The 14,768-nt window shown below is 43.5% G+C and overlaps 1 protein-coding gene and 1 long non-coding RNA gene across 11 annotated transcripts in view; one reads left to right on the top strand and one right to left on the bottom strand.

Moving 5' to 3' along the window:
- The window catches only part of RAD51B (RAD51 paralog B), a 441,378-nt gene that overhangs the window by 52,825 nt on the left and 373,785 nt on the right, over window positions 1–14,768 (bottom strand). For 2 of the 10 annotated variants that reach the window (XM_065064377.1, XM_065064380.1), the window contains one exon: window positions 5,888–5,967. The exons of the other annotated variants lie outside the window; for them this stretch is intronic. In XM_065064377.1, coding sequence (XP_064920449.1) covers window positions 5,891–5,967 — 77 coding nt within the window. In that variant the 3' untranslated portion in view covers window positions 5,888–5,890. The remainder of the gene's footprint in view (window positions 1–5,887; window positions 5,968–14,768) is intronic. 10 annotated transcript variants of the gene reach the window in all.
- On the top strand, window positions 9,306–11,574 carry LOC135579577 (uncharacterized). The gene is made up of 2 exons (XR_010472961.1): window positions 9,306–9,400; window positions 10,888–11,574. It is a non-coding gene; the product is annotated as an uncharacterized LOC135579577 (long non-coding RNA).

The following is a 14,768-nucleotide window of genomic DNA, read 5'->3' as shown; positions in this document are numbered from 1 at the left end:
TCTTCATGAACTGAGTTAGCAAGTTTAGGACCAAAAAGAAGATACCATACTATTATTGTACATCTTCATGTACTCAAGCAATATTTTTTTGCCTGGAATGAAGAAAGATCTCTTGTGCAGAATGAGCATCACTGCAGCAGTGAAGACAACGCCACGTAAATGCCTTGTAAAGAAAGCTAGAACATCACCTTTCCCACTAAAATATAGGTAGAAGCCATATGAAAAAGCATCCTTTACAAGCATGAGGAGGAGAGACCCTGGCTTAACATCTCATCTAACAGAGGTTGAGATTGCTGCTGTGTTAATATCCTTCCAGGGAAGTACTTTAATTCCAAATCAAGAAGGAACACCACTATCTCCTGAGCCATCAGCATTACTTCCTGCCTTTCTGTGTGCATGTTCATAGGAAATCTTTCATCTGATTTTTTTCAAAGCCAAATTCCACTTGGCTAGCAAGCTCAGGCAAGATCCAGCCAACAACAGTATAGGCACAACAAGTTTCAACACAAATATTTGTTGTAAGAACACTCGTTGATTCATTTGCTCTTCCTTGGCTGAACCTTGACTACACCCATCCTGATGCACACTTGCCGTGTCAGGATCTAAGTGCAATTTCTGCACTCCCAAGTTACTCATTCTGGCTTTGAAAACTATCCAGGTGGCTGCACAAGGGGCTACAGAAATTACAGGGAGATGGCAGAGCTGGTGAGAGGACCTGCCTGAGAAGCAGAGAAAGGGGAGATACCCACACTTTACCAGCCCATCCCCATCCGATCTGCCCACAATGTGCTGTTGTAAAGAGTTTGCAGTGAAGCTGGGGATTTGGCACTGACATGCTGTGGAATAGTCATCAGATATTTAAAACAGAGCTGAGAGAACAAAGAAGGGCTTTGTAGTGCAAGGCAGCACTGAAAAACCTGAGCCTCTGCCAGCCAGCTTGCATGGAGTGCTTGCTAATGTACACAGTGGAGTGCATTCCTCTCATTTGATTACATGACAGTTTTATATACCAGGTATATGCAGAAAGTTTTTCTTAACCCTTTCAGTCCTCCACCATTTATAATTTTTAAAGAAATTCATGGTGGTTTCATTTCTGCCCTCTTGTGCACACACGCAACTTCAGTCACAAAAGGCTGAGCAGGCGCTGCGGGCAACTGGATGGGGACGTGTGTGTTAAAAGTCCTCTTATCTGTTGCTAGAAACAACAGAAGTAACTAAGCATGAAAGAGTTAGAAAATTAATTCACTCTTTATTCATGTTACACTTTTCTGCATCTCCCTTGATTTAAGCAGTGAGTATAAAGAGGCTTTTTTAAAGAACCACTGTCATTATCTCTCCAGATTGTAAAATGAAGGATGCAGAGACTGCAATTACAGCTCCCACTTCTTAGACTGGTGAGAAGGGAGCCAGGAACTCCCTGTTGGCTAATGCTACATTCTACCATGTACTGTATTACACAGTTTCTACTGTAAAATGAGGATACACTTCCTGGTGAAGTTCTTTAAGATCTATGCTAAAATGTGTTGTCTGTAACCAGGAAATGCTCTGTGTGTCCAGGCAAAAGGACCTCTCATTCGTACAACATGGGACACACAGATGGTGTGCAGGACCAAGGCCTAAACTGCAGGCATTCGGGTGCTTTAGTGCCAAGTAGTTGAGAAGGGCAAAGTATTTGTACTTTCCAATTCTGCTAATGCACAAAGTAAATTTCTTAGCCATAATTATAATAATACACAATTACATTTTCAGAAGATCTGCTGTGGTGACTTTCATAAACTCTAAGCTGTAAAAACTACTAAGTTATAAAGTTAAAAGATGAACTTCTGTTAATTAAGTTAAAAGAACAAGAGAGACACTAAAAGAGATGTTTGTGGTCAAAATCCTCAGCACCCATACTGTTGCCTGTGTTTTTCATGTTGGTAGCTCATAGACCAGCATCTAATTAAGCCCACAGAACCTCTGCGAAGCATTTAACTAGGAATTATTTTCCTGCTTAGCCACCCAGGGAAACAATCAGGAGATGAAAGTTAAAGCGTCTTGCCCAACACTTGGGTGTCAGAGGTAGCATTAGAATCTATGAAGTTCCTACTCCCACACTCCAAGTACTTAAGAAAGCAGGGTTTGCCTCATAGGTAGAGAAGAAGCATTTGGGGCTGGTGTCTGGAATCAGGTGGACAGAGAGAAAAGAAGGTGAAAGAAGAGGAAGTTTGTTGCAGTGGTGCAAGAGTACACATGGGCAAAGAAGGCTGGCGCAAGATGAGCAAGGAGTGGGCCAGACAAACCAAGCCACTGATTCAAGATGCCATAAGTCACTCAGAGGTTCTTATCACAGTGAGAGTGATTTCAGAATAGGTCCCAAACCAGATGGGTGTACATAAAAGAATTAGGGTAACAGCAATGGGAGTACTTCTGCATTTTTGTACACATGAGTAGGCAAACTCTTGCTGGAATATTTGTATGTACTTGAGTTTGTTTGAGAATAATTTCTCAAACCAGAAATGGCATGATTAGATGCCACAAGCAGGTTAACCAAAAGATACAGACAAGAAGCAGCAGATATCCTGTTTCCAAACTAACGGTATTTTCAGTAAAGAATGACAGAAAATTTGACATATTGGTAGAACTGACTTACGAAATGAAAATACTTTTTGAAGTTTCCATTTAAAGGCTGATAGCTCTTTAAATCTATTATTAGCTGTGAGATCCTTCTTTGGATGACAGAAGAAAATGTTACATTTCTAACAGTATAAAGGAAGTGGAAGCATCACAAATGTTCTTATGGGAAAGTCAGATGTTTCATAAAGCGTACTGCAGATGAGATACATTCAGGCAAATGTCTGTGTCCAGTTTCTAGAACTATGTGTTATTCTTAATTACTTTTTCCTACTGTTAGATTGTGTAACTTGGAAATAATGTGGCACTTCTGAAAGAGAAATATTTTCTATTATGGAAATTCATTTTGTACTATGAGGAAGGGGCAGGAATTACTCAGATGATAGCATTTCTCAGCAGTCTTTAGCTCTAACGATCACAAAATACTGCTGTGTCAGTTTAACACTCTGCTGCATGTGAACGTAAACGACCAAGACTCATCTCACATTCCTTCTCCTCCCAAAGGGTCATGATACATAGAGACACTTCTGCAAGAACAGAGGCCCACATGGCTCAGTTATCTTTCCCATACCATTAGACATGTATAAATGTGTGAGAGACAGTATCCTTGGATGCCAAGAGAGCATTTATGACACCTGACTATATACTGCCTTCACTTCACAAACTGATAGCACTGTTTCCCAGCCAGCTGAATTCCTCAGCTCACATAAAAGCCAAAGAAAAACCCTGCTGCTCGGTCAAACACAAAAAAATAGAGGTGATGCTGGCAGAAGAGATGAAATTTTAGATACGCTAGCAATTATCATGCTGTATCAAAAGAACAGACTGCTGTCCCAGTGGCACAGAGTGTCAAGGTCTGCACACCTCCTTGATGTAGGATAGCCAAACAACTATGAGAGCCAAAAAAGCGCTCATCTAGATGGTGAGCTCTTAAGGAGCACAGCCCCATTCTGATGTCCAAGGCCAGGGGCACATAAGCATCCAGCTCTGAAGACTGGGATCACAGTCTGATGGTGCATATTCATGGCCTCAAGCTTTACTTTCGGTACTCACTGCATTTGGGATGATTTGAAGAGAAATGAGTTCACTTTCATGCAGTATCTTGTTCACTAAATAACAAGCCACCTTCCCCAGTACAAGTGACTGTACAGATTACCTGGTTCAGTTTAAGGCCTTCAGGCCTTGTCAGGGAGATAAATATAAGAATTTTGGCACGTGAAAAGGGCCATCAATTTCAGTGTCTTCAGAAAACTCCTTTGCAATCCTGTAAAGTGCTTTTTACACAAAAATTAACATGGAAAACATGGAGCTGTACACAGTGATCTCAAAGGAGAAAGCAGAAATTTGAATGAGGAGTCAAACTGATTATTAAAACAGCGAGTGTGCTTTATTTTGAGGCCAGAAAGATAGATATAACAGAGAAACATGACCGTCCTTTAACATAATGTTACTTTATCAAATTCACAGGCTCTTAATAAGGGAATATTATGATTTCTCAAACATATTCTACAATCAAATATTAAATCTCCACACCCATCCTGCGAATGGCAGAAAATAACATATATATCAGCTTTCCTTTAGCATCACGTGTGGCTTACACAACACCAAATCCTGCCAAAACATCCCTGGTTGTGCATCAATAAAGTAATAAATGCACAGCTCTGGGAATGGTGTTGGTTATGCTCTACATGGGAATCGGCAGAGGGAACACGTAACACTGTGGCTTTTTGAGTTCTACGAATGAATGGAAATGGCATCTTTTTTCCCCATTCTCAGTGGAGTAATGGAACAGTAGATAAACTGTGCAAAGCCACAGCTAAATATTTAGAACCCACAAGGAAAAAGTCCTTTGAACAAATCAAGCTATTTCACTTACTGGCTGGGAAAGAAGAGACAGACAGAGGGTTTGTTATTGTTATTTCTATTTTTAAATACATACGAGATGCTTAGATACTCTGCTGATAGGGGCTCTATAAGCACCAAAAGAAACAAGAGCAGGATTTTTTTCCATGAGATTCCTATACCTTTGTAGTGAGAATCTAGGCTTCAAACTTTAGCAGCTTGCTAAAGTTTAGCAAGCAAACTTTAGCATTTAGGAAATGTCTCAAAACTATTTAAAAAAACAATGGAAACACTGCAATATAAAACATGGCCTTCAGGCCATCTGGAGATCTGATGACTACTTCGAATTCCCAAGGATTTCCTCTAAAATGACTATGTTCACTATCTGCTCCTTGTTCATCATCACACAGTTAACGTTTTTCATTTAAAGAATGCTCAAAGAAGTTTCTCTGGTATTAAAGTATAAAATATAGGCTGACAAGGAAAGGTACTTAAAAGTTTTGAAATATTTTGGAATTCATTATGTAATTATATTATTTAATACTCTTTACCTCAGTTTTCCCACCTGTAAAAGATTTTATTGTTAAAATACATTTACTTACCTAGAAGGACTACTATGAAGCTAATGAAAATTTTAAAATATTTAAAGAAGGTTAAAGAAAAGCATGGGAAAATTGTGATTTGAAACACAAATTAAAATAAAAAGGATATGGGAAACATGTAGGGAAGGAATTGAAGGTTATCTCCACATAACAGGACAGAGACCGACAACATAGGATATATACAACTCTTGCTTCCCTAAACTTCTCCTATTCTTCACTCTCCTCTTATGTAAAGGCCCCACAGATGGAGTGCACCTACAGTGAGAAATGAGCATTTTAGTTTCCCTTTTGATTTCATATTGACCAAACCAATTCTGTAAGAAATTCAGTGTCCATCCTGCAAGAGAAGAGAAAATGTGCGTCTCGGAGTTCCCAGGAGTTAAAAGCAATGATTCAAATCACAAAGAAAGAAGGAAAAAAAAGCCCTGAGAAAGAAACAAAAGTCAGCTCGGACATAAACCAAGATGAATTTTCCCAAGTCAGAGACTATGAGGACTTTACAGGGTGTCTTCATGTTTTAATTGCTAGTGTGTTAACTATTCAACATATACTGGGGTTTGCAGCTGAAAAATCATAAAATCCCTTCTAAATATTAATTCATATACACTTCACAGTCTACCAATGAGATTTAAGTGGTACATTCTCCACACCCTGGATTGCTGACTACTTCCAGTCACACCTTGCTGCTAACGCCTCGGTGATGAGGCAAGGCACCTTGGACTGGAAGTCATCATCTGATTTGAATCCAACTTACTGTCCGGAATGTATGTTAAATTTCTGCAAAACATGAGGAACAGGAATCAAAAAAATGAAGCACATTTTTAAGGTACCTGCTATTGCATCTGAAAGCAGCTTTGCGCAGAAATCAAGTCTGAGACAGTCCCATCACTTTGCATTTCAGCATTTTTCACTGCAAGATAATTTTACTTGCATTAGTTAACTGAGCTTTTAAAGAACATCTGGGATCGTAGCACTGATCCTGTTTCATGCCCAGATACATTCACTGAGACAGAATATACAGTAGGTTAAGCGTTTTTTTTGAGGTTTATATAAAATACCACAAAGCGAAGTTGGGGTGATGATTCAGGAGTCCTGCCCCCCACCCTGGCAGCACTGTATGCACCGCGAGCCAGCTGCCATTTGGGGCTCCAGTGCTAGCTTAGCTTGTCTGGCCCAGCAGTAATGAAAGGAATAAAGGATTTTTCACTAGGAATTTGGAGTATTTCCTCATTATAACCAACCAGCATGACCAGAAAAAGAGCCCTGATGCAATCCGTGGGCCTAGTTTCTCACTCCCCCACTGGGACGGCCTGAAAAGGCTGCTGGGGACACAAGTCCCCTCCAGGAGAGGGGAGGGAGAATGTGCAGAACCAGATCCTGTCTGTCACGCCTGGTGTCCTGCCTTCAACACTGCCCAGAGCTTCATGGTTCAGGAAAAGGCAAACAAACAAAAAAAAATCCCCCCTGCTTCTCCCTTGCAGCGCCCCTGGCCCGTGGTGCTGTAACCAAGGAATTGGCTCATCCCATTACTTACAGCCAGCCTTTCCAGCAGACCAGGACAGGGCAAGGATAAACTCCAGCAAAAATCCCACCTCTGATCTTGTTCTTCAGGCCAAAACTAGAAAACGGGGCAGGACAGGCATGATCTGATATCTTAGGGACAGAGAAGGACCAGAGCATGCTTGGGGGGAAGATGGCAGCTTGGGGGAGGTTAGCACATGGAGCGCTAATGTGCTTTTCCCCCGGCACTTCAGCTGGGTGCCCCGGGTATTGATTACTGCCCTCCATAAGAGCAACTCATTGGAGGGGGATTTTCTTCTTTCCCCATTCAGTCACCCTCAACACTACAGCTGCAGCCGAGGGGCCTTCTCCTGGAGAAGGCACAGCAGGAATAATCCCACTAGGTCAGGAGGGAAGGGCAGAGGCCGAAGGGCAGGGAAGGTCAGTGCTAGGCATGCATGACATGGAGCTGCTAGAGCGGGCAGAAGGTCTGGTTCTGGCTCCCCCAAGCCCTCCTGCCAGAAACTTAAGATGCACTTTGGGAGTCCCAGGGACAGGGCTCATGGTAACCTGGAGTAACGGGCAGCTGATGGTGTCTGTCCCAGGAGCAGGAGCCGGGGGAGGGGACTCTGCCCTTCATACCCCCTGATGTGACTGCACAGCCTCCGTGTGTCTGTAGTTTCATGTGCAAGGACAATCACAGAATGTTAGGGATTGGAAGGGACCTCGAAAGATCATCTAGTCCAATCCCCCCGCCAGAGCAGGAACACCTAGACGAGGTTACACAGGAAGGTGTCCAGGCAGGTTTGAATGTCTCCAGAGCAGGAGACTCCACAACCCCCCTGGGCAGCCTGTTGCGCTCAGCTGAAACAGGGCAGGGGAAGTGAAAATGCCGTCAAGTTGTTGCTCACTGCAATGCATGTGTGCACTCTTTCCAATACAGATGAAAGAAACAACGCATAGCCACAAGACAAAGTTGTGTCTGGCTGTCACAAGTCCTCGGCTGTGTGTTCCACTTGGACTTGCTTAGCTTAATTCCTCTTTCACACATAGTCACAAGTCAGAGCGGGTCTTCTGCAGTTAACGGAGTTGCACCCCTGTACAACAGTCACAAGAGACAACCCAACCCACCATGCGACTCTAGGTCTCTGTCTAACAAGGATAAAGACCACCACGTATGTCCCCTTGGCCTGAAAGTGCACTCCTGACACTCCTTTGGGCTTGCTGTGACCCTGAGAAGGTGCTGGAAGAGCTTGGGGGTCAGGGGGGTTCATAACACCCCCACAGATGTCCAGGCCTTGGACAGATATCACTTTCAATGCCAGTCTGACACGTGGTACTTTTCCCTCTCTGCCACTGCATCTTTTTCCTTTCCCTTTTCCTTTCTTCTTTCCTTTCCTCTTTCCTTTCCCCTTTCTTTTCCCCTTTTGTTTCCCCTTCCCTTCTCCTTTCCTTTCTTCTTTCCTTCTTCTTCTTTTTTTTTTCCCACTTAAACACAAGTAACTCTGGAATTGAACTTTCCCTGCTGTGATTACATGACTTTGCACAGGCCAAGCACATGGCTGATTGATTTTCCCTCTCTCCTGCCATCTTCACCTTCCACCAGGCCCTTTCTTTGGCCTTGTTGTATATCCCATCATACAGTCCGCTTTCCACAACTGCGTGAAACTTTGGTCATGGTGAGATTCAAGGCCTTCCTAACAGTTCCTACACAAGCCCATCATTGCTAGTAACAGAGTACAAGACAGAGGAAGCAGGCAGCATTTTGCCTGAACACCATGTTTGATCTGCCCAGTAGGAGAGGCCAGGCAGATGGGAACATAGGCTTCTAGTACCAGATCATGCCAGTACTCTGTTTCCACAAGTCAGCTCATTCAGAGGAAAGAAAACAGGTAGTATACCTAGGCAGTTATAAAGTGGGAGTAGACAGAAATATTCATCTCTCTCCTTCCTCGACAGGGCAGCCAAAGATATGCTGTTACACTGAGAACTTTTCTGCCATGAATTTGAGCCTCCTTTTTTTCCCCATCTGATCTCACTTATCTCACCATGGTTTCTGGCTAGTAGCGGGGAAACAAGAATTTAATTTAGATATGATGTTTGGATCTGGAACCAAACTTTCTTAGAACACAGAGTTGCTTGGTTTCATGTGTGTTTTGATTTAACCCATTATTATGCTACATTAATCCAATTAAAAATCTGAATATATGCCTGACTCTTCCAGAAGTCAGGGCTCTGAATCTGTTGTTTCATCTTTAGCAGAAAGGGAAACAGAAACAGAAACCAAATAAAAATAAGGAGAGAGGAATAAGAAAAGGAAATTTACGGAACACTTTCCTGAGAGCAGTTGCTAAATCTCACAAGAATGTGCTATCTGCAGTTTTGGAATATTACCTTTCCAGTAAAGATACTAGAGGTCCTCATTATGAAAGTACTGATTTCCAGGATGCAAAGCTGGGACACAAGAACTCAATTCCCAGTACAGCCAAGCCCCATAATTTTTATCATCCAGAGAGAACCACTCCTTTTTCCTGAAATTAACCCTTTACCTCTGATGAGGGTGCCCAAAGAAGCAAGTTGGCTGCACAGAACTTGGAGGCTGCACAGGCTGAAAGAGGAAAACCTGAAGAACTGCCTTTTCCTCTGAATGTGCACAGGCACTGCTTATTTTGAGCACCAGTGGCTTAGGATTTGAAGATATTTGCTGGCATGTATTTAACCGCCATGCTCTTTAATTACTTCTCCCCATGCAGAGTACCCTCCGCCATGACAGGAGGAATCACTGCAGACCCCTCTACTCAGCCACCGGTGACACGGGGCAACTTTGACCTTCAAAGTGTAAGGTAAGGATGCGCCCTCACTGGGACCTACCTCTCCGTCCTCGCACAGCTATCCCACACTGGAGGGTAAGAGGGATCCTGGGCTCATCTCTCCTGTGCAATTTGAGGGAGAAGCAAGGGTTCTGGCCCTCTGTCCCTTGGCAGCACCACAAGACAAGCCTGCCACCCTTGTCATTGCTGTCATTCCAGCCACCCTCCGTGGAGTAGCTCTGGATGTGTGCTCAAAGCCACACTTCTTGACCTCTGCTTTCTTTTCAGTTCTCCTCCTCCTCTGCACAAACAACTCCACTCTTTAAACAGCAGTTCAAGTAAAACTAAGAATTTCAAGAGAGGGTGGACACTGCTGATATGTACCCAGCCCAAAACCTATCTACCAAGCTCTAGAGCCTTGAGCCAGTTGGTCTGGGCAGAGTAGAGAGCAGAGCAGCCCTATGTCAATGCTCTATGCCTTTTTTTTTGAGAAAAAACTCTTTAACATGACAACACACAGAGGGCATGACCTCCCATTTCCACACAACCAATGTCTCTGGCCAACTTTGATCAGTGCCTGGGCTGGAATGTGCAAGGTTCAGTGTATGGTCAGACTTAGTCACTCAGCCTTCCAAGTCAGCCCTGGAAGAAAAGAAAAAGCCAGACACTTCCATTTGCTGCTTTCCCCAATCTGAATTTGACAACCACTCGTGACCTTCCCTCAAAGTTGGGCTGCTCTCTTGTCCCTGACCTTGGCTGTAAACTCCAGCATCGTTGTTACTTCCATTAGAACCTCCTGTGTCTGGTCTATCACCTCCTGAGCCTGACACTGGGTAAGAAGCACTAGGTGAAGGCCTCTGGTTACATGCTAGAGACCCAACAATTCATCAAGCCCCTTAAAACCAGGACAAGATATGGGAAGCAAGCAGGAGTGCTGCAGTAACATTGTTTGTTCAGACCTCTAACCTCTTTGACTTTATAATATCAACATGGTGAAGACATCTGATAAAGAAGTGTGAGTTTGGTAAAATAACTCCCGTCCTTGTGAAGCATTGCTCTCAGTCCCTTTGGAAGGCTCTCCCTGGAATTCACGGTCATACCCTGATGTGTAGGGTGTTCCACAGCTGTGTCTGCACCCCAGTGCCTTTCTTTTTTGGGAATTAGAGCCTGGGGAGGTCAGAAGCTCCAATCACACCAAATGAAGCTGTGGCAGACAGCCTTAAATTGTTAATGTCTTGAAATACTAAGTGCACTCAGGAACCAATTCAGCCTGCAGCACACAGGCTATGCATAAGAAGGTCCCAAAGGGGTTCCAGAAGAAAATTTCACTAAGGACTGTGAAGCAGTAATTCTGTTTTCACTTATATATTTGTCTCTCTCTTGGACAGAGGATACACACCTTCAGAAATCACTGCATTTGTAAGCATGTCCACACTTCACTTGCTGTTTCAATCACTCCTTGTCCCTGGGAGAGACATAACTGTCCTAACCGAATCTCCATTTTATTCATATCCAACAAGGTGGTCTTGAGACCTGGGAGAAGACTGACACCTTTCAGTTATATGGCAAGAGCATCATACCTCCAAATCTACAATCTGACTTGAGTAAGGACTCTGACTCTGTCACTGGAAAGACTGCAATTCATTAATATAGCTCTGCTATGCACACTTTGATATTTATCTTTAACCACATCCCTTTAAAACTAAGCTTACTGACAGCTTGCTTCTGTAAGCTTCCATTTTGCTATTCATTTAGCTTCATCCCCATACGGCTGTGGTGGCTCCTACTTCTGGCTCCCCTGGCTCCACACCACTGGCACAACTGGCCTGCAGATAACAAGTCTGACTTGGATGCTGTGTTAACAATTTGCCATTTTCATACAGTTTTAATTTTGTTGCAAGAGGAACTGATGTTGATTTTTGCTCCTGTTTCAATATTTGGCAGAAGCGTGAAATTCCATATGTTGTAGGAAACAGGAAGAAAGTTTTAACTTCAACTGCTTAGGATGTACACGCACAAACAACACACTCAAAGTGCACGGTCCTCCTGTTTATTTCCTCCGCACCTCAGTTTTTCTGTTCTCTTTCTCTGCTTTTCTGAGAATGTATCTCTTTCACTTCTGCTCATCTCTCTCCCACACCCATAGGCATGCACTGATTTGTTATTGCTAGGTTGCTTGTGATTACAGGTCTGGATACGCTGGTTTATTGCAGGGCTGTCCTTGGCTTGATAGGCTGTTCGCTGTTTTGTTATTATAGTGCTTAAGCCTCATTCTTCCAGTCTGCTCTCTTTCACACACACACACACAAACCACCACACCATATTTATTTTGAAACGGGAAACACAAAAATTGACTTGGGCTTTGCAAACAATTTGAAAGGGAATGAGCGAAAAGGAGGTTGTGGGCCCTGGAAATGCCAGCCCCCCGCCCCGCCTGACTTCTCTGAGCGTTTGCCATTTTTTCTGTGGTAATGGAGTATAAAGCTCCAAGTGCCGCAAACGCTGCGTGTCTGTTTGCTTTGCTTGGCTGCAGAAGCCCAGGCACAGCATGTTCATCTGGGAAGCTCTTAGCTGGGGTTGTGGAAAACGGCTGGTCCCTTATTGAGACATTGGCAATAGCTGTTACAAGTTAGATTTGGCTCCCTAGAGCAACAGGCAACAAACAAGATGAATTTAAATACTCTCAACATCATTGCTTATATATTTATGCTTATCAAATATAACAGCAGTCTCCCCCCCCACCCCTAAAATGTGTTTCGGGTCCCTTGCAAAGAGAGGGGGATTTCAAAACCAAACCTACACCTATCCTCGCAGCAGACAGAATTTCCACTTTATTTTGAAAAGTCCTGTGTATACCCCCACTGCATTCCTTCCCCTCCCCATCCCACAAAAAAAAGGGCAAACTTCTGGGCATAGCTTAAAAGCCACAAAACTTCCTCCATGTGTGTATTCTCTAGCTCCACTGCAGATATTTGGAGTTACATAAAACTGGGCAGTTAGTGATTCTGGCAGCTGAAAAATTACAAAGTTCAGGGGCTGAGGAGGGTGTGGGCCAAGCTGAAGTTTTCCAGAGCGCAGTACCAGATGGAGTGGAGGAAAAACGCTTCTCTCTCGAGGCTCAGGAAGGCGGAGTTAGAAGCTCTGAACCTGAAACAAACTTCAGGGAATGTTCTCCATTCCCTGTGCCCTCTGAGCCCTGATATCGGCCGCGTTGGTTATCAAGGATGGTTTGGACATTAAAAATCAACAAATGTGCCCCTCTGTATGTGGCGATGCAATGCTTTTACAGCGACACCGTGGAGACTGATGTGCTCCACTCAGACCCCATGAGCCAGAGCTGTGCAACCCTTCTCCCGTATGAACCCGCAGCATGTTTCCATGTCCATCTGGACAGTTAATGCTAAGGATGAGATCAAAGTGCATCATGTAATAAACTGCACAAGCTACCAAATATGCTCCAAGTCAGCACATTGACACTAGAAGATGGTTTTGTGTTAGAACATGTTTACTGGGATGATGCTAAATTTAACTGTCACGTTTATAATCATGTCTGAAAATGGCTAACTCCTAAGATCTGGACTTGAAACTATCCAGGTAGAAATGGTCACGCTTTTTATCTGCTGTGAGTGCTGAACATTGTGTTAGTTAACACATTTTGTAAGATGCTGGAATTTTTTGGTGTAAGTAGTCCCAACTGGGTTTTAAAACATCCTGGCTAGTCAGGCTTAAATTTTTAGCTATGGACAGGATTTTAAAATATGTTTTCAACTGTGATCACACTAAGGACAAATTAGCCTTTAACCATGTTTTAGTTAACAAATACTGGAATATTGTGTCCAGTCTTAAGGCACACAGTGCAAGAAAGACATTAGCAAGCTGAAGTGAAGTCCAGTGGAAGGACCCAGAAATGGTTCAGGGCTGGAGGAGGTGCCATATGAAGAGAGGCTGGGAGAACTCGAATTCTTCAGCCTAAAGAATGCTAAGGCAGGAGACTTTGTATAAGAAGACAGAATATTTGAACTTGATTATTTTAATGAAAATGCTGATAAGGAAGCCAAATTTAGAGGCTTTACAAAAGATAATTTGCCCACTAGGATCTGGAATAACTCACTTCACGTGAGCGAAAGCCAGCCATTTGATTTTTGATTCTCATCACTATCTGAAGGGAAAGTATTGCATCTGGGCAGGAACAACCCCAGGTTCCAGTATAAGTTGGGGAATGACCTGTTAGAGAGCAGTGTAGAGGAAAGGGACCTGGGCGTCCTGGTGGACAGCAGGATGACCATGAGCCAGCACTGTGCCCTTGTGGCCAGGAAGGCCAATGGCATCCTGGGGTGTATTAGAAGGGGGGTGGTTAGTAGGTCGAGAGAGGTTCTCCTTCCCCTCTACTCTACCCTGGTGAGACCACATCTGGAATATTGTGTCCAGTTCTGGGCCCCTCAGTTCAAGAAGGACAGGGAACTTCTGGAGAGAGTCCAGCGCAGAGCCACGAAGATGATGAAGGGAGTGGAGCACCTCCTTTATGAAGAAAGGCTGAGGGAGCTGGGTCTCTTTAGCTTGGAGAAGAGGAGACGGAGGGATGACCTCATTAATGTTTACAAATACATAAAGGGTGAGTGTCACGAGGATGGAGCCAGGCTGTTCTCGGTGACAAGCAATGGTAGGACAAGGGGTAAGGCGTTCAAACTGGAATACAAGAGGTTCCACTTCAATTTGAGAAGAAACTTCTTCTCAGTAAGGGTGACAGAACACTGGAACGGGTTGCCCAGGGAGGCTTTGGAGTCTCCTACTCTGGAGACATTCAAAACCCTCCTGGACACATTCCTGTGTAACCTCATCTAAGTGTTCCTGCTCCAGCAGGGGGACTGGACTAGATGAACTTTTGAGGTCCCTTCCAATCCCTAACATTCTGTGATTCTGTGTGAAATGGAAATCAGCCCCAATGAGCTCGAGAGGAGACATTATTTACATCACAATAACAACTACTAAAAACAACTGGTTCACTTAGTATTAAGGAGAGAAATTTGTTTTAAAGACTGAATTTTCTGCATGGTGTCATCAATTCTGAGTGAAATAGGCATGGCAAGGTCCACTCTGTTTACCTGTTTATTTCAAACACACAAAACACAAACCTCTATAACTCAGCATGGAATCACTCATCCAACTAAATAAAGTAACTACTTATGTGCTATGCGGTCTTGGTCAAGCCACTCACACGCTTACCACTTGAGATTATGGTTCTGCAGCAGTCTAAATTAAACTAACAGTTGATTTAAGTGGTCCAGCTCTTGCTACGCATTCCCATTCCTCCCTTACACCCAACACACAGCTCATTACACTGTTCACCAAGCTGTTTCTCTGATCTTGGTCAACATAAAGCTCACCTAACAAAAAGTAACAT

Source organism: Columba livia, chromosome 5, assembly GCF_036013475.1.
Source record: "Columba livia isolate bColLiv1 breed racing homer chromosome 5, bColLiv1.pat.W.v2, whole genome shotgun sequence".
Taxonomy (NCBI): Eukaryota; Metazoa; Chordata; class Aves; order Columbiformes; family Columbidae; genus Columba; species Columba livia.
Note: the sequence above shows the minus strand (reverse complement) of the source record. Positions and strands in the feature narration are given on the sequence as shown.